The sequence below is a fragment of the Cydia splendana genome, chromosome 4, assembly GCF_910591565.1.
Source record: "Cydia splendana chromosome 4, ilCydSple1.2, whole genome shotgun sequence".
Taxonomy (NCBI): Eukaryota; Metazoa; Arthropoda; class Insecta; order Lepidoptera; family Tortricidae; genus Cydia; species Cydia splendana.
The window spans coordinates 20,775,817-20,802,138 of record NC_085963.1 but is presented as its reverse complement, the minus strand read 5'-3'; the positions used below and the strand labels follow the sequence as shown (position 1 = coordinate 20,802,138).

The 26,322-nt window shown below is 39.2% G+C and overlaps 1 protein-coding gene across 5 annotated transcripts in view; it reads right to left on the bottom strand.

The window, feature by feature from the left end:
• Positions 1 to 1,501: 1,501 nt before the first annotated feature.
• LOC134790156 (PAX-interacting protein 1-like) overlaps positions 1,502 to 26,322 on the bottom strand; it is a 173,849-nt gene continuing 149,028 nt past the window's right edge. For all 5 annotated transcript variants that reach the window (XM_063760961.1, XM_063760962.1, XM_063760964.1 and 2 more), the window contains 2 exons: positions 12,210 to 12,260; positions 1,502 to 3,053 (listed from right to left, as the gene is read on the bottom strand). In XM_063760961.1, coding sequence (XP_063617031.1) covers positions 2,840 to 3,053; positions 12,210 to 12,260 — 265 coding nt within the window. In that variant the 3' untranslated portion in view covers positions 1,502 to 2,839. The remainder of the gene's footprint in view (positions 3,054 to 12,209; positions 12,261 to 26,322) is intronic.

Here is a 26,322-nt window from a genome sequence, read left to right as displayed (position 1 = left end):
GAAAAGGATTTCCTTAATACCAAAGAGAATCAATGTTTATTTGCTGTTTACTACCACCAACTTGTTACGAATTGGAAACATTAGGGATTTTTTATGAACATCATTTTATATTTGTAAATGCTTGACCTATGAAAAAGGATCTATTTAGCGATTAGTCGATCCAAGCTATGTCTGCAGCGAGTTTGATAGCACAGCCAGGGGTGTGAAACTACTCCCTTCGGGCAAACTCGGCTCCGTTTTAAACGTCATTATTCATAGACATTTGACGTTTATGATAACACTTCCACGCTCTGTGCTACCAAACTCCCTGCAGTTAGCTTGGACCAACGTAGTGGTTATATATATTCTCTTTGCTTGGACCGATTAACTAAATCTCAACGATCTCTGCTTGATAGAGTTCGACCAAGAAGTCTGCAGAGATTTTGACAGCACACTCAGTGCAGGTGTTATTTTAAACATCAAACTTCTATGAAAGTATGACGTATAAATAACACTTGCACTGTCAAAATCTTTGCAGACTTTTCTTGGTCCGATTTCTATATTGACCATCCGTGATATGAATACTAGGGGTGGCTCTGTTAACTGTACATAGATCTCAACTAAACAAAAGCATGGCTCCGCCTGACAGTACTTAAGTAGGTGAGTAACTGACTCGACACAGAAAGCCACGCTCATTTACGATCTTTTGCTGACTGGATCACCGGGATAGGACCGTAGACTCTAGTCTGGTTAGTATATATACTGACTTATGTTTTGAGGTACATACAAGCAATACCAGCTCGGGATTTGTAAAATACACCAAACGCATTTTTTCTTGGAAGCCAATTTCCTTTTCGCATTGTCCTTGAATTTTTTTGCTTCTCCTGTAACTTACCCAATCATTCACCAGAGGCATGGAGAAATATAAATGATCACTCCATTATACATCAGTTTTCTTACCCTCTCGAATGCCGGAACGCGGATCCACGTTAGTAGGTATTGAATTGAACTCTAATTATTTATTAATTAGAATTCAATACTTGCGCGGATTCACGTTCCGGCATTAGACAGGGAATAATAAGTTGCATAGGAAATACCTATGTTAAAACTTAAATATAATAAGTTTTCGCGAAGTTTTTTATTATTAATAACAATGACGAGCGATAATTTCATGAACTTTTTAAGTCTTTTCTGCTGATGAGGTCAACGCCTGCAAAAACAATAATCGGTCGCCTCTCGAGTGCACAAAAAAAACAAAAGATGCAATAAATTGCATACCTGAACAGATTGCATAAACTGATGCTATTTTATGGCATAGCCGATAATCGCTTTTGTGAGCTCAATACCACCATTATTTTGACCAGGTGGCACAATTCAAATTAGGGGAAACCCCTGTCTTTTATGCTTTTATCGAACAGATGGTCAAAAGCTTCGGCCTTTATCTCTGCTACCGTGTGGAGACAAAGGGTCTTTTGTCCTTTATTGTCGAGCAGGTAAGGGGTTGGGATACGAAACACACACATAGAGTAGTTTTGCGTTTATTTATTGGGTATGAGGAACCTTTCTGGTCAACATAAGCTAGAATGGACATTCTGTTTACAGTATATTTACAAATTTCAGTATCATATAATATAATTCATATCTAGTACTAGAGTAATGCTTTTAAGAGTAAATTACTGTATATTCACAATAATTATGAGGACCAATCATCTATACACATACATAGTAACGTTGTACAAAATACTACACTAAGACTGACATTCCTTGCTGGGACATTCTTCCTCGCTTTGGCTTCACTAACTACGAACCCTGTCTTTCTTCACTCTCTCACTGCCAACGACCGACCATTCAGTCCCCAGCCACTTTGTTCAATCAACAACGAAGCTAAATACAGCGTATATTTTAACTTAATACATTTAGATATACGATTCGTCGACGACGTTCTCTAAGAAGGCAGACTGAGGAATCGGCTTCCATCACATTCTTTTCACATTATATACACCATTCCGACTCACAAATCTATTACAACTTGTACTATATACAAACAATTTAAAACATTAAAAAATACAATGTTAAAACGCTATAATCTCTATTACTGATATAGGGTTGGAATTAAATAGTTTTATATGCAGATTGCGTGCAAATTGACTAAAGCCAGCGGTCGCTAGCTACACATTCAGCCGGAGCTGCGGCTCTAGAGGCCTCACGCCCCACACACTACTCATAACGGAGGAATAACTCATACACTTCACAGTAACTCAGTAGGTAAAACCCGATAAATAACTTAAACATTACAAAATTTTTAAAATAAATTAACACACAGTCCTTGTTCAATGCGTAAGATATTCAGCTGTTTCATTACATCTATTATAAACACACGTCTTACAGATTATCTTAAATGGAATATATTATGTGGATAGCGATATCTAAACTTTTAAACTGCATAAAAATATAGGTAGACGTTTTACATCGAAACCCTACTCGTCGCCGAGATGCGTAGCGTAAGCATGGCAGTTAGCACGAATTCTGCACTCTTATGATTAGTAACAGAAAAATATATCTTCTATGTAAGCTTTAATAGTGAGAGGCTCGTGAAGCGCGCCGGCAATGTCTCCAACATATACAAGAGTGCCGGCGGCGGCGGCGGCGGCGCGCGGCGCGGCAGTGCCGGCTCGCGGCCCTCGGCGCTCGACCGGTGGCGTGGACTCGATCCTCGTTAACCTACGTCTAACATAGCACAGCCATAGTGACTCCGTGGCGCGGCGCCGCGTGTACAGTGTACCGGCGCCGGCCGAGGTCGCGCGCCGAGGGGCCGGGCGGGGCCCGGGCCCGGTCAGGTTCAGCGGGTAGGCACCGGGGCCTACGACACGGGTGGCTGCGGGCCCTGCGGCGCGGGCGGCGGCTTGGCGCCCGCCGCCGGCAGCGCCGCCAGCGTGTCCTGGCTGGCGTGCGCGCGCAGGTATGTGTTCTCCACCTCCAGCTGGTTGATCCTCTCCATCAGTTCGGCGATGCGCTCCTTGAGGACTTCCACCTCCTCGCGCACCGCGAACATCAGGTGGCTCTTAACCAGATCCTGAAACAACACAGAAACCGACGTTAGTAACTTATATAACGACACAAAACTTCTAAAAATCTTATTTGGGTACGCCTCGCCGCGCCGAGGTGTTTATGAGAAGGACAAACATGTTCTTGTTTATGTCCAAATACATAATATAGATACGAAACTCCGATACGATATGGATAGTCACGACTCAAGGCTCATGATAAAAAACAATGTTAACGTTAAAATAAAATACATAATACACGATCACTCAGTATTCTCAGTAACATATTTCTCAAGTTCACATGGATTTGTTATATTTAAAACCTTAATATAATATTTCGGAAAATATAGTAAACGCATCGGTGACCGGTGTCGATAGCCAAAATCGAGTTAAATACGCTTGACCGCACGCAATCACGAAGCGAATGCTACGCACTTTACGAAAACAGTGGAAAAACTAGCAACCGCGACTGAAATTCTTTGCGACTGAGTAGACAGAAACGTACCACTTTTGTTTTTGGCACCACAACGTAGCAGGCATCTTGGTGGCCTTTCTGCCTGATTTCGTAGAGGAGATCTCTGGGCTGAGTGGCAACCTCGATCATGTTGAACGGGTTTTGTATTCACCGAGTGTAAATAGAGTAGGTAGGTAAATGTAGTAGCCGTCGGGGCTGAACGCGAGCGAGATAATACTTTAGCTAAGGTATAGGAAGTTGCGCGGGCGCGTCCCAGCAGGCGACTGATGGTCTGATCGCGCGCGCGCCCTATTTAAAATGGCGGCGGCACACGTCATCGCAGGCACCACGCGGGCAGCCCGTGCGCCCTGTGCACCGCACTACCGACTCTACCGAGCCCGATATATCAACATTGCAAAGCTCTTGTTTTCTTACACACTAGGTATATTTTGGTCGTCTTACTCGTACCTATAATATAATAGGACATTACATCTGTGAAGCATTCCTGGCAAGGTAGAGTCGAGTACCTAAACGAAGTTGAGAAACGAGAAGGTGATAAATTCAAATAGATAGTAGCATAAACATTTTAATGTCGGGCGTATGTCGGTTCGCTGCTGCTCCACATTTTCACATTCTGTAAAATTTTCCATCATGCATTTGTGTTCATTGGTATTTGGTACCATAACTACCATATGATTTCAAACTTCATTGCGTGCATATTTTTTGTTATTTGTATGTTGTATTTCAGTATTGGCTACCATTCTACAATGTATCTTATGGATCACAATGTCCTGTCCTGTATATTAGAAGTGTGTGTCAGTAAGTAGATTTCACGAAATTCCACCTATAAAGCCGAGAAGGACAGTTCCTTTTATAGACCATTTTCGAATATTTACTATCTAAACATGCTTCATACATCTACAAAATAGGTTCTTGTTTACAACAGGCTCCCGAATGGCTACAATTAAAATCAATTCTTATTATTTCGCGTCCAATAAAGAATTCGTTAAGCGTAACGCGCTCGACCAAAATAATGTCTGTCAACACGCAGTTCGTTCAATAATGACGGACCCCTATATTAATAGAATAACGAGAACTTTAGGAGTATTTACAAACAAAGCTATTGAGAGGAGAGCTGGGAGGATTCCATTGAATTACAGCTAAATACTTGAGTTTCATTAACGACGATAAATGAATGGACGTTGGGCACTAAGAATGCGGATAGTTTTATAGTTACTTATGGTATGTTTTATTGATAAATGTAACAATTAGGAAATTAAATCAAACGATAGCCATATAAAGGACTTGCGCGTAACATACATAATTCAAAAGAATCATTATACGTTAATGACTAATATAAATAGACATAGTAGAGGAACACGGTTTCTCAAGTGAGATGTACGTAAGAGAGACGTATTTGTTTCACACAGCAGCTTCCTTCTCAGGTAAATTGGTCATTACTCCCACGCTGAAAACATGCGAAACACACATTTTGGTTTTCTAATCTAGACTTTCTGACGCACACCCAAGTCAAGGCTCAAAGCTTCTGTGAAGCACAACAGAATGATCCCTGGTTATAATTAGACCTGAATAAAAATAGCCCGGGTGTTTTTAGCGAGGCGGTTCGAGTGGGTGCCGACCGTCTTTAATTAAAGGAATCGAGTGCTAAATTGTACCGGTTCATGCCGGATCTCATTAGAATGTATTGACAACTGCGTCACGTACAGATTGACGGGGCGCCAATGGAATTATTGATAGCATTTGCAATAACTGATAAGTGGAAACAACTGAAAGAAACCGCTCAGAAAAAGTGGCGAAAACAGGAAAAGGTAATTCCGTAGCAATTTAATAGGCTTAAACGACGACGTAACAGTGATAATGTCTCGTGAAACATTTTCATGCCAGTAGGTGAAATCTGATAACGAAAGAGCACACGAAAAACATGTTACGGGGTTACGATAAGAGTGACAGGAGTATCAAAATATGTCTGGTGAGTTTGAAATTTAGAAATCGCAACGTTATCAGAGTGCAGTGAACTCGTATTTGCAACAACAGGCGTGGTAAGCGATGATATAATTAGTACAAGGGCGAATGATGATACCTGCAGCATTGTTTTTAATGACTACCAGACATAACCAGGCCGACTTGACAATACCGGTGCGAATTGTGTAAATTAGTACAGGTTAAGACTCGCGACCTAAAGGATTCATTTGATTATTAGGTTAGATGAATGATATAGCTCCTACATTGTTTGATAAGTTAATTAAATAAACCTTGAAACGTTATCTCTAAATGGAACTAATACTGATTACATACAAGAAAAGGAAAAAACAGGTGATTCGTAGAAAAGAAAAGGCAGCAGGTAAACAAGAGTAATCTCATCTATGATTATGATATCTAAAACTCTTCGGTGATATAAACTGTCAAAAACCGCCTGATTAACGATTCAAACAAGACGCTTAAAGTAAAAATAAAAAAAAACAAATTAATCGAATACGTAAACAACAGTTCAAAACAAAGTTGAAGCGGCCGTAAGCATTAATTATATTAAAATGACATCATCGTTATTTAAGCAGCAACGCGTAAAATAGTCGGCGTTCCGCATGCAAAACAAACCCATATATGGAAGCCGAATTTGGATGGCGATGAGTTTCGGTGGGCGATTGATGGTTTGTTATTGTACATTCTAGTTGACTTGAATATTAAATAGCGTCGAGTCTTTCAATTAATATTTATGATAAAGCACTATGATCTCATTATCCTCATTGGTCACAGCATTTTTACAGATGATAGTTACAGTGACTAAAGAGGTATTTTTAGGGAGGTAGTCTACAGTCTACATCGACTGCGATGACTGTATAGACCAATGGCCGAACGGCATTTTTTGCCGCATCGATCACAGATGTGTCTTCACTCCTGGGGTGGTCCAGCTGCTCTGCGAATTGTTCACTATGATCCATCTATGTATGTATTTGGAAATGTATTAGGATAATGCAATGAACGGCTGTGGCACCAGTGGCACCGCGCCGCAGGTTGCACAAATATTTAAGTGCGTCTTTTTTGTAATCCTTAGATAACATTTAAAGGCTTGACATAGACATGCATGAGTGGCATGACACATGTTAAACTATGAAACGACAGTTTAACTATTTTAAAAGTAACACGCAAAATGAAACAATGGGAATTTATAAGGTAAAGAACAGTTGGCGCAAATTGATGATTCAAGTTTAATATCAAGACCCGTTGTACAAATATGTATTGATCAAATAATGAACGCATTGCAGAAATATGCGAGTATTTATAATACAAATTCAGACAATTACATAAATCGACATTTATTCGTAGTTATTGCGTATCAGGACAAGAGAGTTGTCCCAGAGGCATGTGTGTAAATACCGGTTTAAAAAACATATGTGGAAAATAAATTGTTATCGTGAAACGGCACACCTAAGTAAACCTGCTCGACTGTTTGGCTAGTGCTAGTTGAAAAAATAAATTCTATTCTATAAATATTCATGATGTAATTTGCATGCGGTTACAATTTACAATTCAACATATTCAATATTGAAATTATTCTATTTCGGAGTATCCGTATTTTGTTGCGGTCACGTGGAATATGCAATACCTACAAGTACCTAAAATAATTATCCTTTATGTTCTTTCACGAAACCACTAAATATATAATAAACGTGAATCAGTTATTTCATGTTATTTCCAAGTAAGCCGATTTTACTGGCAACCGTTTAACTTCTTAGGTTCGGTTGAACCAATCACCATCGAATGAACGATTAATGTAACCAAAGAGAATAGATAGTATAGAGGGGTCCTGTCATAGTAAAATATGTAGTCACAGTAAATTTACTGCCATCTATCGACACACGACTACAACTCAAAATGAAAACGTATAAAACTATCGAAAAAATGTATATATATGGATAAATGGTTTTATTATTTTTATATCATTTCGACCCATGTTCGTTCACTGATACCTAAGTGTTAAAATTGTTAAATATGAAACGGTGTCGTCAACGCCATCTAGCCGACCATAGGCCAAAGGTGTGTGCGCCATCTATCCGAGAATGACTTTTTCTTGATTTCCGAGGCACGTTTTTTTCTTAGACTTTATTCATCTTATACGGAGTTACATATGTCTTTGATGTAACTTAGCAGAAAACTATGAAACTTCCCATAAAACAAAATTTTAGGGAATACGATTACTATTACAGATTGAAAAAGTCGGAAACATTTTTTAGTGATGATTAGCTCGTTTTGAGGGTATTTAATGCTGCTACATAAATCGAAAATGATATATTAAGGTTATTTTATATTCCTAAAGTCTCGATCTCCTGTTAGCATACAGCAGCTAAAGCTAAATATAAGGTATTTTGTTATGGTTACTGGATGAAACCAATATAAAAATATAACTACCTCTTCCTGTAATAATTGACGGAAGTTCGACTGACAGAAAGTAAACAACGTTCACAACGCTGTCAAACCAACAAGCTAATCCTTTAAATAACAACATCGGGTCAGAATATCTTATCCGTATTGCGTGATACACGTTTACCTATCATGGAAACTAATTAAAAAAGGTAAACAATAAACATGTTCTCGTATTGACGTCGGCGTGCTATCTCCGAGATAGCAGTTGTCAGACAAACAAGGCACAATCTCTAGAGGTCACTCGAACTTAACAATCTGGAATTGCTGGCTGACCCTCGTTACGATATGATGCGGATGATATCACTAGTTTCTTCTCAGTTGAGATCACCACGAGCGAAATGACTAATTTGAAAGATAAAATACTTAACAATCCAAATAATAGTTATTAGTTAGTTCAGTTCTGTCATATGGTTACAGAGTCTGAAAGTAAATGTCACCTGATAACATCCGTATGTTCTGTTTTCACGGGTTAAGGTATTTTTTTTGAGAATAAGTGAAAGGTAAAGACAATTAATTTTGTGAGAAAACCGTGAAAACAGCAAAACCTTCAGTAGTTTCATGAGCGCTGGAAGCGAACAGAAAGTAGAAGTAGGTCGTGGAAACTAGAACAATTTGTGGCTGGACCTGGACAACGCCTTCAAAATATCTGAATCTACACGCCCTATCGGCTGAAGAAATAAAGTTTATCCTGGCAAATAATGTAGCCGATTGTACGGGTATGCTACTAAACGATGTGTATCTATGTAGTGCAATTTCAAAACCGGTTCAACGTGAGCTTCCAGATCAAATTATGCAATGACGTCAACTTCGAGCCTCATAAATATTGAATCGTGAAGACTTTACCACCGAACCAGTTTTTCTTTGTCCACAAATATAAACATAAAGCACTAATGATATTAGTATGTAAATAACAAATAGTCAAATATGATTATTGCTATGTTAACGGGGTGGGCCAGTTAGACATCATAACATTCACAACTGATTGTGGTTATTGAAATATTAAATGAACGATAACTTGATAAGGTTATTTTGAAGACCGAAGGTCGCGATGTTTTGGAATCCTGTTTACTAAATCGAACAGTGAATCTGGTTATTATCAATCCCCAGCGAGCGTTGGCGGTTTCGACGGATACGATAAAAATAATCTGTATTTAGTTCGTCAGTACTCTTCCATCTTTTATCTTGGCTTACAGCGATACAAATTATTGACAAACAAATTTTGAATTATAACATGGAATCATTTCTATAACTGTGTAATCTTTTTATCTTGTTTTTGATCGAATAGGTTTAAAACACTATTTATCAATTGGACAATATGTAAGCCACAACTGCGATTGTCATCATTGTAGAGGTCACCTAAATTATTAGAAATCGTAATCTTAGACGTTAAAACAAATGAAAGGATTAGATCGTGAAGACTGTAATTCTCAATTCTAGAATAGGTCTTAACAGTAGGAGCGTGACAGCTTCATTACAGGGTTGGAGATTTGTTTTCCAAGAACCCCGCTGCATTTCCTGGCTTGCAATGGCTTCGTGCTGCGATTTCGATCTGGCGCGTGCCGTGCGCTCTCGTAGCCACTCTTAGTTGCAAATAATTCGTCGCTCGATCTCGATATCGAGCTGGCGACCGATTTGCAAGAACCTCTACGTCTTTTAGTACTTAATTCCACGGTGGACATGTTTGATTTGGTCGCTTTATCTGGAGAGCACGTGTCTCCACCGTAGCGGCACATCGAGGGCAGCTTTCCTTCCGTGTCTATTCTTGGCGGGTTAGCCCTTACGGGTCACGTCTGACTCATGCAAATTATGTACACAATGAGGGAATTAGTATGCTGTGGCGCCTCAAATAAATGAAAATTACCACACGTAGCATACAATAGACAAACACCGACTTCCTACATACCTAGCGCCGCCGGTATAAATTTCATGTGTTTGGCAATACCAAAGGTAATCGGCGAAAAGTAATAAAAGTTCAAAGCGCTAAATTTAAAGAACGCGTGGAAATCAAAGAAGATTGTGTTTGCACAGATGCTTGGAAGTGGGTCAGTGGTGTGAACTATGATTCCTGCGACGACGAATTGCTAGTAAACATCATCTGAGTGATGTAACACGAAAAGTCTTTCGAAACAAACTGCTACCTCTGTATATCAGACAGCGTGGAATTGGTGTAAATTTAGTGCTCCAAGGTCGTTCACTTTATTGTGGGCGAATTATTATGCCCAGGCTTTTACTTATATGACAAATGAGACGAGTTTGACAAACGTTTCATTGCGCTTTGTTGAAAATCTAATTTTAAGTAAATGTTCCTCCTCTTTGTAAGATTGCATCTTTTTGTGTATTATGATTTACGTTTCACTGTGTAAGTATAAACTGCTTTACTCTATTCAGATAATGAAATGAATGATACACGTTACAAGACAGACATTATCATTATACTTATTAAAAAGGGTAAATATGATAGAAACAAATTAGGTAATGCAGGGCTTCTTTTGAAATACATATGTATTAGGAAAAGAGAGTGTTTGCGAGAAAGCCTAAACTAATAGTGTGCTGATAATCGCTTACACGTTCCTACACCTGATATCTTTTCATCTATATAGCGCCTATCTGTTAAAATAATCGCGTTTCTATTATTGCAGTCATCGACATATTGTAAAAATAAATTTTGATAAATGTAATCAATCAATAGATAACACCCGTTACTTAAAATAGACGAACAAGTACCTGTCAAAAGTACGTGATGGAATATGTAGGCACTTGGCAGTAGGTACACCAGCAAAATATAAAAAAAATATTTTTTGTAGAGTATACAGAAGTAGGGAGTATGACGTAACGTAAGTACGAGTAGGGAGTGAATAGGGAGTGATAAAAATACTGGTCGGTGCGCATTAGGGCGGGATTGAGGTCAATCGCTTGAGGCCATCTGCGGCTAATTATAGAGGATGCGAAACTCCGATAGCGTACATAGATGAATCTCAATTGCGAACGCGAATGTAGGGTACAGGAGAGAAACTCGGTGGTAATAATGCAGTATTTGCGGATATTGATAAACTTCTGAAATATTTACGTTTGACCTACTTAAAAGGAATCGCTTCGCGTATTTTTATATATGCTCTAAGTTTGTAACCGATCATAATATGCATACTAGCGAAAAACAAAAATAATATTGGCTAAGGGCAACAATGCAATCGAGAGCTCAGATCAGAACATTGCAATGCAGTCTCACACTGAGTGCTGAGAATCGCAGCGATTAGAATTGAGCAAGAAATTCTCATGGGAAGTTGAGAGACGACACTTCACACTCCAGATTAGGATGTGAAAACAAAAAGACACGTAACTAATAATAATGCGGTACCGTTACGCTGGGCATTTCCCGGATTGGTCGGAGGAAGTCATTAGAGAGTCAACCAGCGTCGATTTAATAAAGGTGTTATGTAGCTCCATTACTATTGCGAACACGGATGGTACTCTTAGCAAAATTGCATCTTTGCACAAGACAGTTAAACACGGATAAAGATGAATGGGTGTGTGTGTGATGAATGTTTAAAGAAAAGTCGGGAAAGCTCTCCGTAATGTGTGAAAGAAATCTTTGAAAGACGTTGACGCACGGTGCTGCATGTAAAATGGACTGGCTATGCAGGCAATTGGACATGGTACCATTAGAGCCGGTCGAGGCTTCCCAGAATCCCTGTATCGAGCGCAAGCGGAACCCTCGTGGCCGACTGACATGGCAGCGAGTGCTACTGCAATACATTGTCATCGAAGTATTCAGCACATATCTGCTTTCTACCAGACGTCCTGTCTTTCTTATCTAAGGTTCTCAGTAGAAAGAAGCACATTACTGGTAAATGATATGTCGCCTTAGACGGTCATTCGGCATCTGTAAGACACGCTATTTCCTTAATGGTCGGGAGAGAATCTTCGACGATTTGAGTGATTTGCGTTGCATAAAGTAGCACAGCAGCCCGGATAGTAACGTCGCTAATGGATTCCATTCGTCATTGTGGCCGCTGTTTCTTATAGACATTTATTGCATGTGATTTCCTCCATTTATGGTCAATTATGATAATGGTCGGCGGCAAAAGAAAAAGGGTTTGCTAACGACGCACGTAGGCCAGATAATTCGCATTACAACCTGAAGTACTGAATTGACAATGCTTTAATGGTCACATGTGGCGTGAGCTTTATAAGGGCATTTGACGTAGCTTAAGAAGAAATATTTTTCCTGGCGAACTTGAATGGCCGATAACTATAAAATACAAGTAGTATTAGATTAATAGATACATAACATAGCTTGCTCGATCTTGTTGTCGATGGCCACCGCGCTGGTGCCCGATGCGCTGTAACAAAAAGAAAAACAATTTTATAGCCAAACATCATTAAAATTTCTTGTTGTTTACAAAATATGTATACGTATCAAGATAGTTTCGCTTAATAAATGTCCATTAAGTTTTTATGTTGACTCGAGCTCAAATCAGTGTTATCGCATAAGAATGCGTGAATACTCGTAGTTTTATCGGTCGATTAAGTTCAAGCAAATGAAAACAAAACGAAAGCATGCACCGTAAACATTTTCGCGCATTGCATCGCTTTAAGGTAAGCGCAGAGATGATGCAAGGGCGAATCAACTAGATCCAAGTAGTAAGTGCGGCTTATAATAATGAATGGGTTGCTAGTTAATTCGCAGGAGAGCTTCCGTCCGACGCTACGGATGATTACGTTCGGGCGGCACTGTAAATATTGCTAAAGCGACCCGGTGAACTAACTTGTTTGTAACATTAAACAACAATGAAGTCCGGCTTTAAATAGGGCAAGACCTACGGTTTCAGAAATGAAACAAGCGTTAATGCACAAATACAACACTATAGGAATAAGAAAAGAGAAATCTATGTCGATGTTTTTCATTTCTAATGTCAGAAACCTGGTCAATCAACAGATGTTGATACTTGACCCACAAACCCCTATCGATCGCGACTGTAATTGAAAAAAATGTTGATGCTCTTAAGATTAGTTGGATGCTTTGTTACTAACACGAAGTAACATAGGCAGAGTCAGCGTTTTAGAGTAGGCAGTTAATTGCTGACTAACACGGCATAACTAGGTAAATTATAAGTGTAATTAGCAACACCGAAACAATGGAAAAGAATAGTGCAGTCATTAAAAAGTGTCACGAGTGCAACACGCGGACGGCGCCACGTGCTCGCGAGAGTGACGAATGACGATGCGCCTGCTTCGCGGCTACTGTCAGACTTACTTATTATGATCCAATCTCATTCGTGTAATCAATAGTAGTATGTGGCACATTGTACGACAAACGTACTTGACTTTCTCCCGTCGGATTCCGTGTCGCGTCAACGAGTTGAACAACACGACGTTAAACTTGAACCCATTGGAGCGTTGAAAATGAGCGCGGCTGCAGATCGATTGCGACCGGTCCGCCGGTGAACTCACGATATTGAATAACGCTCCTCGACCACACGACACGACCGCACTGACAATGGCTTCCACCAAAATTGACGCCTTCGCGATAATTATGCAACGCATGTAAGTGACACGTAATAAAATATCAGATAGCAAACGTAAAAATCGATTTCGCAACTGACAAGTAGATTATAGTTAAAAAGTCAACGCCGTGTCTTCAGGGCGACAATAAAAAAAATCTGCTTTCTCTAAACGGAGCTGGGCGAAAACTAGTTTTTGTATTCTTTGAGCGATTACGCAAGTTGGTTGACAAAATTGTGGTCAGTGGCATGCCACATGAAAAAGTTGAAACATAAGGAGGCGAAACCGGAGAAAGTATTTCGAAGTGACGAGAAGAAACGTCGAAAACAACAACAAATTGATTAGTCGCCGAAAATAACGAACCTTAATGAGTTTCTTCAAATATTTATGAAGAGGTAAATGTAAAATATTGACGAGCATGATGACTTTTACGAGCATGCGACCAAAATGTTGCCAAATATAACCCGACACGTCGGGCTTCACACGTGTCAGTCAACCGGACCGGCTTGGCAACAAAGAACAGTTGCTAAGATCACGTTTTAAAAGAGTCATCCCCAAAAATAACTTTTCAAGACAATATTGAATATAAAATTGAAAATATCAAAAAGCACTATAAAAAGTATAAAAGGGAACATGTTACAAATTGGAGTAAAGTGAGAAAACTTTCAAATTCAGTATGTCCGCCGGGTCCGCCCACAAGATAAAGTTCTCAACGTTGTTAGACTAATACAAGCCGCAAACAAAGAAGGGGAGATATCAACAGTTTTGTCTTCACGCACGGCACGTGCGTGTTTGCGTAGATCAACTTCATTGCATTTAAAGACGACGGATCAAAGGTCTCCGCTTTTGTAAAGACGTTTTATGTTTTCTTTGTAAATAACAAAAGCAACACGTCAAACGCGAAATTTTTAATCGTTCTACAGCCATAAGTCGTAACATAACCGCGTCCGAAATAGCATCCGCCGAAAGTAAACTCGTCCAGTTTTTAGTGTTTGCAAAACCTGTTATTGAGGAAATTCTTTTGTTCAGAAATACAATAACCAGATTCCGAGTTTGGCCAGATTGAGGATTGAGTAAGAACTGCATGCATTGACTTGGTTAAAGACACAAAGGCGTTGACTGCGCTGGGATTGGGAGGGAAAACGTCGATGAATTATTCATTGCTCGCCTTATTTACCAATCATTGCCGCGACAAAGTCCAGAATCACGTCACTGTCTGTATTTCTATCAGCCATCGATCGATCGATGGATCATTTAAATTTATCATTTATACAAATAACAAGTCTTAATATTTTTTCCATAGTCGATGACCAAAAACAGGTGAGACTGTTTATAATTAAAACGTTAAAGGTATTACATTATGTACCTACTACCTACATGTTGTTTTGATTTTAATAAAAACTTTCTACGTTCCAAGTACTCGTTTACTTCTATGATTAAATTTAAGGCGTAAAAAACTGCTTCAATAATTAATCAGATTTTCGTAATACAAGTAAATGTTGCTTCCATGACTCACCGTTTAGCAGACAATAGACTGTAACGCAGGTGCACGTGGTGACATGACTGCATTACAATAAATTAATACTCTTCACCTGAATTCCCTCCACATTATTGATTTGCTCATGTCACGCCATTCTGTTAACGATAGGGTTCTTCACTACTTGTATAAATGATAAATTTAAATGATCCATCGATCGATCGATGGATCATTTAAATTTATCATTTATACAAATAACAAGTCTTAATATTTTTTCCATAGTCGATGACCAAAAACAGGTGAGACTGTTTATAATTAAAACGTTAAAGGTATTACATTATGTACCTACTACCTACATGTTGTTTTGATTTTAATAAAAACTTTCTACGTTCCAAGTACTCGTTTACTTTTATGATTAAATTTAAGGCGTAAAAAACTGCTTCAATAATTAATCAGATTTTCGTAATACAAGTAAATGTTGCTTCCATGACTCACCGTTTAGCAGACAATAGACTGTAACGCAGGTGCACGTGGTGACATGACTGCATTACAATAAATTAATACTCTTCACCTGAATTCCCTCCACATTATTGATTTGCTCATGTCACGCCATTCTGTTAACGATAGGGTTCTTCACTACTTTCAAGGTTACAGGGCTGAAGTTTTGTTATTACTTCTAACTGTTAATCTTTAATCCGTGTATGGCCAGGCTTTAAGTCAGTTTCTAATGTTATTAATTATTAACCATTAAAAAGTAATTAACAGTTTGATGAGAATCACGGTTAGTATTAATTTTCTGCGTTCATGATCAGATTGATCAGTAACATTCTGATCTTATGCGGTTCTCAACTGGACATTCAATATAATTGTCTCTATTAATAGACTGGGTTTTATGGCTGACTCAGTTGCATTGAATTGCGAGTATATGGCCATCGCCGCCGGCGTTTTATTTAGTGATAATAGCCATAGGTTAAGCGTTTGTAGCACACGATTCAATTGCTGGTCGGGATCACCGAGTGTCCCCTGTCACACACGCGCGACGGGCGATCAAATAGCGTTGGAAACAAATTATCAACGTTATCGAGAGGCTGCATGAGTCGTATTGTTGTATTATCGGGTAGCGAGCGGCGAGCGCAAGGTCGTCGAGGGGAAATCGACGATGGAGACTTGTTTCGACATAGCTGGCGCCACCGCCGGTGCCTCCGTTCAGATCATTACATCTTACTTGTACATATATTTTGTAATGAGTACTCTTATTTACGTTAACGGATATAAGTGAATTCGTTTGGAATTCAATTATAGAAATGTATGCTCTAGTTGTGGCATTTGTGGCTAACGAGTTCTTGTAACAGAATTGCTGAAAAGCTCATTGCATTGGAGTGATTTCTGTAGCGTAATCAGTTTCTGAGGACTAATGTGTATTAGAATTGGGCTATAAAATCTGGTCACGTGAAACAACAAGCCGAAAATGGCGGCTTCACGTGGCGATCGTTGCCACAGCGCGGCGGTGGGACGTGAACAATCAAACGAATCGGTCACAAAGGACATTAATGGGACACTACGGGACAGCACACTCGGTGTTTTATGGTACTTGTCACGCGAAACGGTCACGCGATGGTGCCCACCGATTTCAGAAACATGGCTATTCAATTACAACTTTAATATAATAGAATATTCAATTAAGATACGAGAGAGAAAAATATACCAATTGAAAATTAGCGCAATCCTTAATACTTCTGTGTTTATCAGGAGAGGTCTAAACTGACCGCAGATGGAATTTAATTAGTCATCCACACATCCTATTACTGATTTGGTTGCAGAGCACATGTAAGGGTATTTGTTTTAGCCGGTGTAGTTTAATGCAACGGATCGATAGAGCACTGAGACTATAGAGACGCCTAGGTTCAATAGGCGGCGCTGACGTCAGCCAATCGCAACCGCTTGTCTGGCTGCAACAGCCACGTTGCCGGGGAACCTTCACCGACTTACCGGCACCGTAGTTAGCCGTGTGAGAACCTTCGCGAACGTAGGGCCGTGTAACATTCCACACTATCCCAATTGACGGCAACTTGACGAAAAGGCTGCAATGCGTCACGACTCCGTGAGACTGCGGAGGTGTCAGCGACTCGCTAAAGGTTAAAGTACTCACACAGGGTAAAAGTAGTCGATGTACTTGACGACCACTTCTCTGAGTAGATCTTGCTTGTTCATGATGGACGAGTAGCTTGCACTTATGAGTTTAGTCTGCATGGCTTCGGGTTTGCCAAGGATCACGTGACGGGACTTGCGAGTCCCGGTGGAAGGGCTCGAGGGTGCCGTTTTGGTTGCTTGCGAAGCGTGTACGAGTGTAAAGGTAACGTTTTTAGAATGGTTTGGTGGAGCGCGCGGGCGACCGGATCGACGCGTTGCGGCGGACTGGGCCGGGCGGTGCGGTGGGGCGGCGCGAGGGGGCCGCGGAGCAAGTGGCGCGCGCACGGCTCTACCTACTACGGCCTACGATGGCGATGGCGCCTCCAAACACCTAGGCAACGCTTCGAGTTGAGACACACCCGCCGCACTTTAATTTTGAGCGAGTATAATAAATCTGCAACAGCCGCGAACCTCAGGCCACACTGGATAGCTTAATTTGAATTATACGATCGTTAAGTTCAAGGTTGACCACACCAGATCTACGCGTCGGCTTTTTGCATTGTTACTTTAGAACTTACATATTTTTTATATAAAGTAACAGGTTTAATTTACGCTAAATTCATTGACATTGAGAGGTACAAACATAAGTGGCGGTAAGTAGTAATATAGTAGGTAAATAATTATGCCTATATGAATGAACAATTGGAAGCATATACATGATCATGAAATTAAAATAAGATAGCAGACTCAGAATTCTGATTACTTGCCAAAGTTGTAGAAATTTTGGTGTATAAGCAGATTAATAAGCAGTCTCAACAAGCCGGCTAGACATAAGACAAGTGCCATCAAACAATTGAAGCTGCAGACTTCCGCGCATTGTCTATGCTCTGCCAACTATGCGGGAAATAAAAAATTGTAAGAGAGAATTAACTAGAACAACCAATAAAACAATCAGTCAGTAAGTGCTGTATATTCGAGATTCGACATTGGATATTCGAGAGTTGCTAGATACTTCTGTCACAATCACGATCTTATCAAAGCCACTAATTGTACTAGGTAGAAATGCAAATAAGCATCCAACTGATAAGATAATGTCTGCAGGCACAATAGCAAATTGACAACATAATTCACAGCTATCCATTTGCATAAGGCCAGGGCAGTGACGGTCCTGTACAATGTACTGTTGGCGCCGTTTCAACTCATAGCACCGCTATCTAAACATAATCAAGATTCAGAACTCGAGTATTTTGTAAGCGTGTTGACATGTGTACTTGTTTTGTGAGTTTCGAAACACGTATTATATCATAATCGTTGCGTTAAAACCATAAAGATCAAGATGTTATCATTAACGAGGTGATTATTTCTTAGCGGATTGTACATTGTTGAGATACAAGAAGTACAAGTACACGTGGTTGGCAATGGCGGTGTTGTCATAGCAGGATAGTAAAGATATACGATACAGAAGATCATTAATGTAACGTGGGTTAATCAAGCATTGTTTATGCTGCAAGTGAGAATGCTTCATTAATTTAACCTTGGCAGTTGTAAGCTGGACTATTAAAATGTTGTGAGCAGAAAATGCGCTATAACGGTGTAAATTTAATGAATAGATTAACGAGTTCGCTTTGTTTACTGATGATAAACTACCTAGATCAGACTTTAGTACCTAAGTACCTATTTTTTGCTGAAATATGAACACTTTTTGGTTTCTTTTATACATTTTTTGATACGTTTGTTTCGCGATTTTTGGGATCAGATTGTTCCCTCTTCGTGTTCATCCATTTCCATCTACATAACTCCGAAATTTAAAAAAAGTATGCAATGCAGTTATACGATGAGATGACTTTTTATGAAAATGAATAATTTCTAGCAAACAACATAAATATTAAATAATGCTGATTGCAGAATGATTATAGTTCATTACGATACAAATTCGAAAAGTAGGAAATACATTTTCGCACGTGTATTGTACAACGTTTTACAGTATATATGGCCCTTAAAATTTTTGACATAGGCACGTATTGTCCTTAATCCCGCCCTAGGGCGGTAAAGTAGCACCATATGTACTATAAAATATTTTATAATTCAACAATGACGTTACCTACCTATACAAGACGTGGTAATGACAAATTACTTCTACGATTCCTCCATACACAAAAGGTTTAAGTATGTCAATAGCAATTACTTTTCAGCGCCTCCTATCATTATTGATGTCGCTATTGTTTTTTGATGCCTCTACGACCGCTTTAGAACCACGTACAATGGTAGAAGCTGCGATTTTATGTCACGAATAACCGTTCAAGCCACGCTTCACTGCCGTTAAAGTCTCCATCATAGAGCCATATATTTGTTTATTGTCACGAAGATGTCGGCGGAACCATCACGTATATTTTCATCTCGCTGATTCACTCTAGCCTTAGTCCTAGTCACCTTTAGCCGATTGCAATTAAGATGATTGTTATTGTTGCGTTGCAGCTTAAAAACTAGTACTATATTATCTTTTTATTTTTTGTCTTACGAAAAAATGCAAGACATAAAAAGGATGTTCCTACAATTTGCATAATCCTGACACTGAAGTATGTACTACACTAACCAGCAAACAGAGATATTCGTGTGTTCCATTCTTGTGTCCACCACCATTATACGAGCGCAACAGAACCAATTAGGTCAAAAATGCGAATCGAACTGATTTGACTTTTAATGTATTCACTGTAGACAAAAATAGCATTGACGCTATGATGGCAACAACTGGCCAAGACGCACTGCGAATAAAGAGACGATCTTAGTTGTGTTACCGGCGTACCGGCCAAGACTCATTCATTTCGGGCAATTATGTAAGTGTGCCAGAGAAGTGGCTATGTATTAGGGGCTATTCATAAATTACGTCATTTCAAATTAGGGGGGGGGGGGGGGGTCTGGACATCGGATGACGGTAGCATGAAGTAGGAGGAAATGGGGTCATTTGATGCATGATTTTTGGATGATTATAGGGGGGGGGGGGGTCCAAAATCGACAAAAATCGATGACGTAATTTATGGACAGCCCCTTAGTCGTATTAAAATATTACCAATTGATTGTCTCACAACATTGTTTGAGTTTGAAATATTGTATAAAACACATAGAAAGTAAATACAACTTGACATTGACAATCTAGTGACTCACTAAAATGCAATCAAAACAAAAAGGAAGATAAGTAAACGAAACAATTTCATGTTGCAACATGCAATGATAGATATGAAGAAAATTGCCCGTAAATGAAAACGAAAGAAATTATCTAAAGTGACAAGTTCCTGTAAGGGATCATTGCCTTATTAGTGACTAAGTAACATCAATTGAGATTTCCGCCAGTTCCGAATTAAAGAACGGTCTTACTAGCCATTTGATGGAATTCAAATTTTTATGTAGTAAGTAAGCTCCTTTATTGTAGTTAAAAACTCAAACCTATCAAGTAATACAAATTCTAAAGTAAATATGTCGGTTTGCCGGAGCCTCCAAAACATTCTAACGCGTATTCATAACATAATATCGTTTCAGATTAAACTAATTCAAGTAATAATTATTACGGTTAGTTATGTTATAATTGTTATGAAACTTCTCAATTATATATATTATAAAATAACCAAGAATATGAAATGCACACATTAGCGAATTCTGGAAAGTCTGTTAATTATATTAGTTACTATCACACCTGCAGTAATTAATATTCTACACATCACGATTTCACAAATTATCTTTTAGTTCTCGTATGTATCAGCCATCAACTTGAATAAAATTATCCGCTTAAATGTATCCAAATCCGTCTCAAAATTGCAGCTCGCTTGACTGTAATGTGTTATTAATTTATTATTGTGGTTAGTTCTGATGGTCACTTAAGGCCCTGTACGATTGTCAGTGATCGGAATAGGCAGAGCATAATTACCTACACTTGGTAGAACATAGATGAAAAGTGGAGACTTCCTTACGACAAAAATTTTTTGCGGGACTAAAGTCCCGGGAACTTACCGAATAATTAATAATGTTCTGAATAGTACAAAAAACAATGCAAACTGCTTCAATACAATAAATAGGCATAAAATAAAACAACCAATATATAAACGGATTCTTCTATATTTATTTTTAATAAACTCTCTTTATGTACAAAGTTATTATTATTTTATTAAGTCTAAATATAAATAACATTGCAACTCAATCTACAAATACAAAATTATTATATTGATTTAAACTAGTACCATTTTCACACATACCTATTATTAAATGAAAACGGGACTTAATCGCGTAACACTTATATTTAATATTTGGCCCAAGGTTTCGGATGTCACATTACGTCCGTGGTCAGAGGCATACGGGTAGGGAGTTGTGTCAACATTTTCTAGCTATACGAGTTTTTGGAACTACCCACACTTGATTTCCATTAGTTACTTTTATGCTAGGGTAAGTGCTACGCGATTAAGTCCCGTTTTCATTTAATTTACAAAATTATTTCTCGTCACTATCAGAATCACATTCATTCATTTCAGTGCTATTATTATTCTCCTGGAGATGATTGAAATATATTACTATAATTAGGGTTCCGTACCCAAAGGGTAAAACGGGACCCTATTACTAAGACTTCGCTGTCCGTCCGTCCGTCCGTCCGTCCGTCTGTCACCAGGCTGTATCTCACGAACCGTGATAGCTAGACAGTTGAAATTTTCACAGATGATGTATTTCTGTTGCCGCTATAACAACAAATACTAAAAACAGAATAAAATAAAGATTTAAATGGGGCTCCCATACAACAAACGTGATTTTTGACCAAAGTTAAGCAACGTCGGGAGTGGTCAGTACTTGGATGGGTGACCGTTTTTTTTTTTGTTTTTTTCGTTTTTTTTTTTTTTGCATTATGGTACGGAACCCTTCGTGCGCGAGTCCGACTCGCACTTGCCCGGTTTTTTTTCCATATTTTCAATTTTCAGTCTATTTCTTTTCACGCTTAAAATCCATTTGTATGTAGAAAATGACCGTTCAACGTCTACAGATGTGAGTGGTGCAAAATTATAAATCAAATCATCATCTGCGTCGATCCCTTGAACAATTCTCTCACTTTTTTCTCTAACTATGTCATAGTCAGGATTGCGTTCTATAACTTTCTCTAATTTATTTTCTATTATTTCGTTCGACGACCAGTTCAAAACACATCTAACGTTGTCAATAATATCAAAATATTCTGCTAGCGATAATTTAGACTCTTGTAATTTTGTAAGTGCTACTTGAATTATTCTATAGTTTTCGTGAATAAAATTTAGTTGGGATTGAATATTTTCTTTCCTCATCGCGGCTTTTGCTTTTCTTATAGATATTGCTTCATTGCTATTAAGGTTACCTACAACATCCGATATTTGTTGAAAATGTTCCGCATAATACGACGTTGCCTTTAGCCATGTACCCCATCTAGTAATTACTGGTTGCGGAGGTAGCGGTAAGTTAGGGTACATATCCTTAAGTAGTCTTACTCTATTAGGTGATTTTAAAAATATCTTTTTTACATTGGCTACTAAATCATCAACGTTTTCGTATTGAGAGCGTATTTGTTCCGCGACTCTGTTAAGGGCATGTGCTAAGCAAGTTACGTGCAACATATTCGGAAAATCGATTTTCAACAAACGTCCGGCTCGTAACATATATGCCACGCTGTCAGAGCATAACATCAGCACATTGTTACATTTTTCTTCAAATGATTCTCCCCACATTTCTTTTAATGATTCAATTACAAAATTTGCTACTGTTTCCCCGTTTACCTTTTGTAGCACTTTGCATGCAATTAAATACGGTCGAGTCGCTACATTTTTTATTAAAGGCATCGCTAATAAGTGAACCACATATCTTCCCAAAAAATCGGTTGTTTCGTCAAGAGATATCCACACCTTATTGTTTCCTATTGTGTCGTATACATGTTTCAATCGATCTTTATAAAATTCATCTAGATACTTTTTTCGTAATATTGATTCAGATGGGACTTTCTTTTTTACGCATACACAACAATCACTGTAGCAAACATATTTGCCAAAAAAAGATTGAAACGCAGCATTATTAACTTGCGACCAAGGGATGTTACACAAAATTAAAAAATTTACTAAGTCGAAGTAAAATTCTTTCTCAGGATTTTGTCGCCTGCCTTGATGTATGGCTCCATTGATGTGCCGATCAACGTTGCCTTTCTTCGTGGCTTTCAAAGAGGTCTCGCATTTGGTGCAAAATATGACACCACTTGCTTCGTCATATACAAGTTCCGGATTATTAACAATCCAACTAGTGACTAGTTCGGGTCTCACTTTGTTCGCCATGTTGACAACAAAAATTATATAATTTATTCCGAAGTGTACCTGAAATAAATTAAACGAAGTTAACAATGAGCTTTAAATATTTCAGAATGAAGGGTAAGGGTTTCCCCAAACCTATCGACGCGGAATCGGCTCTAGCCGACCAAAAACCGCTCGTTAGTATGAAGACACTTACGCGTCGTCGTCGCGGAACGCATGCGTACGCATGTTCATACTAACGAGCGATTTTTGGTCGGCAGTATGCACAAAACATATTTGTACAAATATCAAAAATATTTGAGGCGCGCATAATCGAAGAGCTGAACTTTGTGTAGCAAAGCTGCAAATTCCTATCAAAATCAACACGTGCAAACTTGCAAATAACACAACCCCATTTTAAGGTACAAACTTCAAACTCCGTGTACAGTTTACAACCGTTTTCTCAAATTTAGTTGTAGTCTGGCAAGTACACACCAGTGTTTTTCGCATATATTTATGATTTAAATCGTTACAAGCTTACACGTGTCTATTTATGTAGGTACCGTACGGTAAGTATAATGTATGTAGGTTCGTGACCATATATTGCAACCTTTATTTTCTTACTTTCGATTATACACACAAAGAAAAGGATAAAAATGTTAATTAATAAATACATTATCTTACCTTGAAACTTGGTAGTTTTGCAGTATCCGTGGTGTTTTCAATATCCAGTAATCGCCAAATCCAATCAAAGCAAAATCGGTGTCCGAGTTCAGGCCGTATGTAATCAAGTATAGCAGGCGAAATTCCAGTAAACAAGCAAATGTCAAATATCCAAAAAACACAGTATCTACACTTCCGTACGTACTCGACAAGGGATAGTAAGAAACTGATGTCAACTTTCTATTTAATGCATAAAAAGGGTTGCAGGTAACAGCGATAAGTGATAACGACATCTGCTTTATCTTTTAGACGATAACAATGGAAAGTACAATTAACATAGTAGATAGTAATATTGTTATTTCTATCTCTTTTACTTAAACACAGCTGGTATTGGCGTAAAAGAGACGGACAAGTTTGAAATAATATAAATACAATAATGTTATATTATCACTCGTAAACTAGTACAAACTTGTAGTGTTGTGGTTACTATTTAATTTTAAGTACATTGGGGATACATTATGACATTTTATTTATTTTACTGATTTTTAAATCCGGGAAGTCCCGGAAAAAAATGTTATCGCAAGGAAGTCTCCACTTCATGACTTTGTTCTACCAAGTGTAGGTAATTATGCTCTGCCTATTCCGATCACTGACGATTGTACATCTATTTAAAGTAACGAAGCAGATGCAACAATCTTGATTATACATCATTAATGTTATTATCATCAAGGTTTTACAGCAGATCAATTGGATTACACAAGTGTTTTGTTACGTGAGTAAGAAGAGTGGAAAACTGCATTTTTAATGTCAGTCATGTTGTATGTCGATGTGTCCAAGGCTTATCGATCAGCCGGTGAGATAGTCAGCGAATGGTAAGACCTTCGAACTTGTTTAGTTCGCTCAGGTGCTCATGTACTTGGACGTCGGGCATACTCTTTCTAAACACGAGGCCGATGATTACGAGTAATCAAACATATTTTAGCCAACACCCTAATCTGTAGTTAAGCAGGGAATGCTTTGATATCTGCTAAATACTTATTCTGTTAACGTCAATTATCATATGATAATAAGCATAACCGGTGCAAAGAATCATAGCAACAATCACGTAATCTATATTGTCAAGAGTTGATAGTATGATTGTGGCAGGTAAGATATGACATGTGTTAGATAGCAGAAAGGAACAAATATGATAACAATGTAAAATTCATGATTTCATAAAATAATCGAAACAATGACCGTAAACACGTGATTGAAATTACAGGTTTTGGAAAATGGAAAGCGAAATTAATTGAGTGAAGACTTACACGGAGCACCAGGTGTTCCTGCGTCCGAAAACTGATCGAGGCGGTTCGGTAATGGTCGGTTTTGGTGGGACATCGGAGGACAGGCTTAACTTGAGGCCGGCAATCGACTTGCGTCGTTTCGCTGCGAGAGCGCGCGATGCCAGGTTCGAGTCGTGCACTTGTTCGGGAGTGGTGACGGCGCTCGAGCACGTCCGCAGGTGCGCCTGCGCAGTGGCCACCTGCAGGAGCTTGCTGGAGAGGCTCCGCCGGCCGAGGGCCTCGCAAGTCGGGCACTTGCCGTCCTCCATGGAAGTCTTCGTGCGTCCGAGCCGACCTCGCCGCGGACACTGAGCGCATCTGGCCTCCAGCGGACGTGGTGAATTAACTGATGTCATCCAACGAACGATACGCGTGCGACGACTCTCGCCGTACTAAGAAATGGTAACAGCGTTCGGCTAGGACACGGAATCGATCGATACGCGACCGAAATAGGCTTAAAGCGATAATAGGAACGCGATAAGGGTGTAGGTGAAGTACACGCAAATAAGTGTATTGACCTAGTGTAGCAGGGCTTCGCGATGGCCTCGAGGCGGCTGTGCGCGGGCGACTCAGCGCAAGCGACTGCGTGTGGCTAGCTAGCACCCCGCCGGCCGTAATCCGAACGTCGGAGAAGATATCGATGTTTGCGGTGAATAATACCTACTCCACCCCGCTCTATGAGTGTCAGTGTGACGAGGCCGTACGACGCGAGGTGCCATTCCTGCATTCCGCTGGATCAGATCCAGGTTCCTTATAAATAATCGGTGGTTCGTATTTTTCCTATGTTTTGGTCGATAACACGACGTAATAAATAACCGATGAGTGTATCCTATCATTTCTTTCGACGCTTTTAACTGCGAACAAAACATTGAGTGTGGTGGTCTCGCAAATATAGCTACTTCGCTCCATCTTGCGCAAGCGGACGAGTTTCAGCATTTGTTTTGCGGATTTTAGACCAACTCATTCGGAGCAAGGCCGTTTGGAATTACTGTTATTTCTGGACACCTGCGACCACCTTCTTAGTCATAAT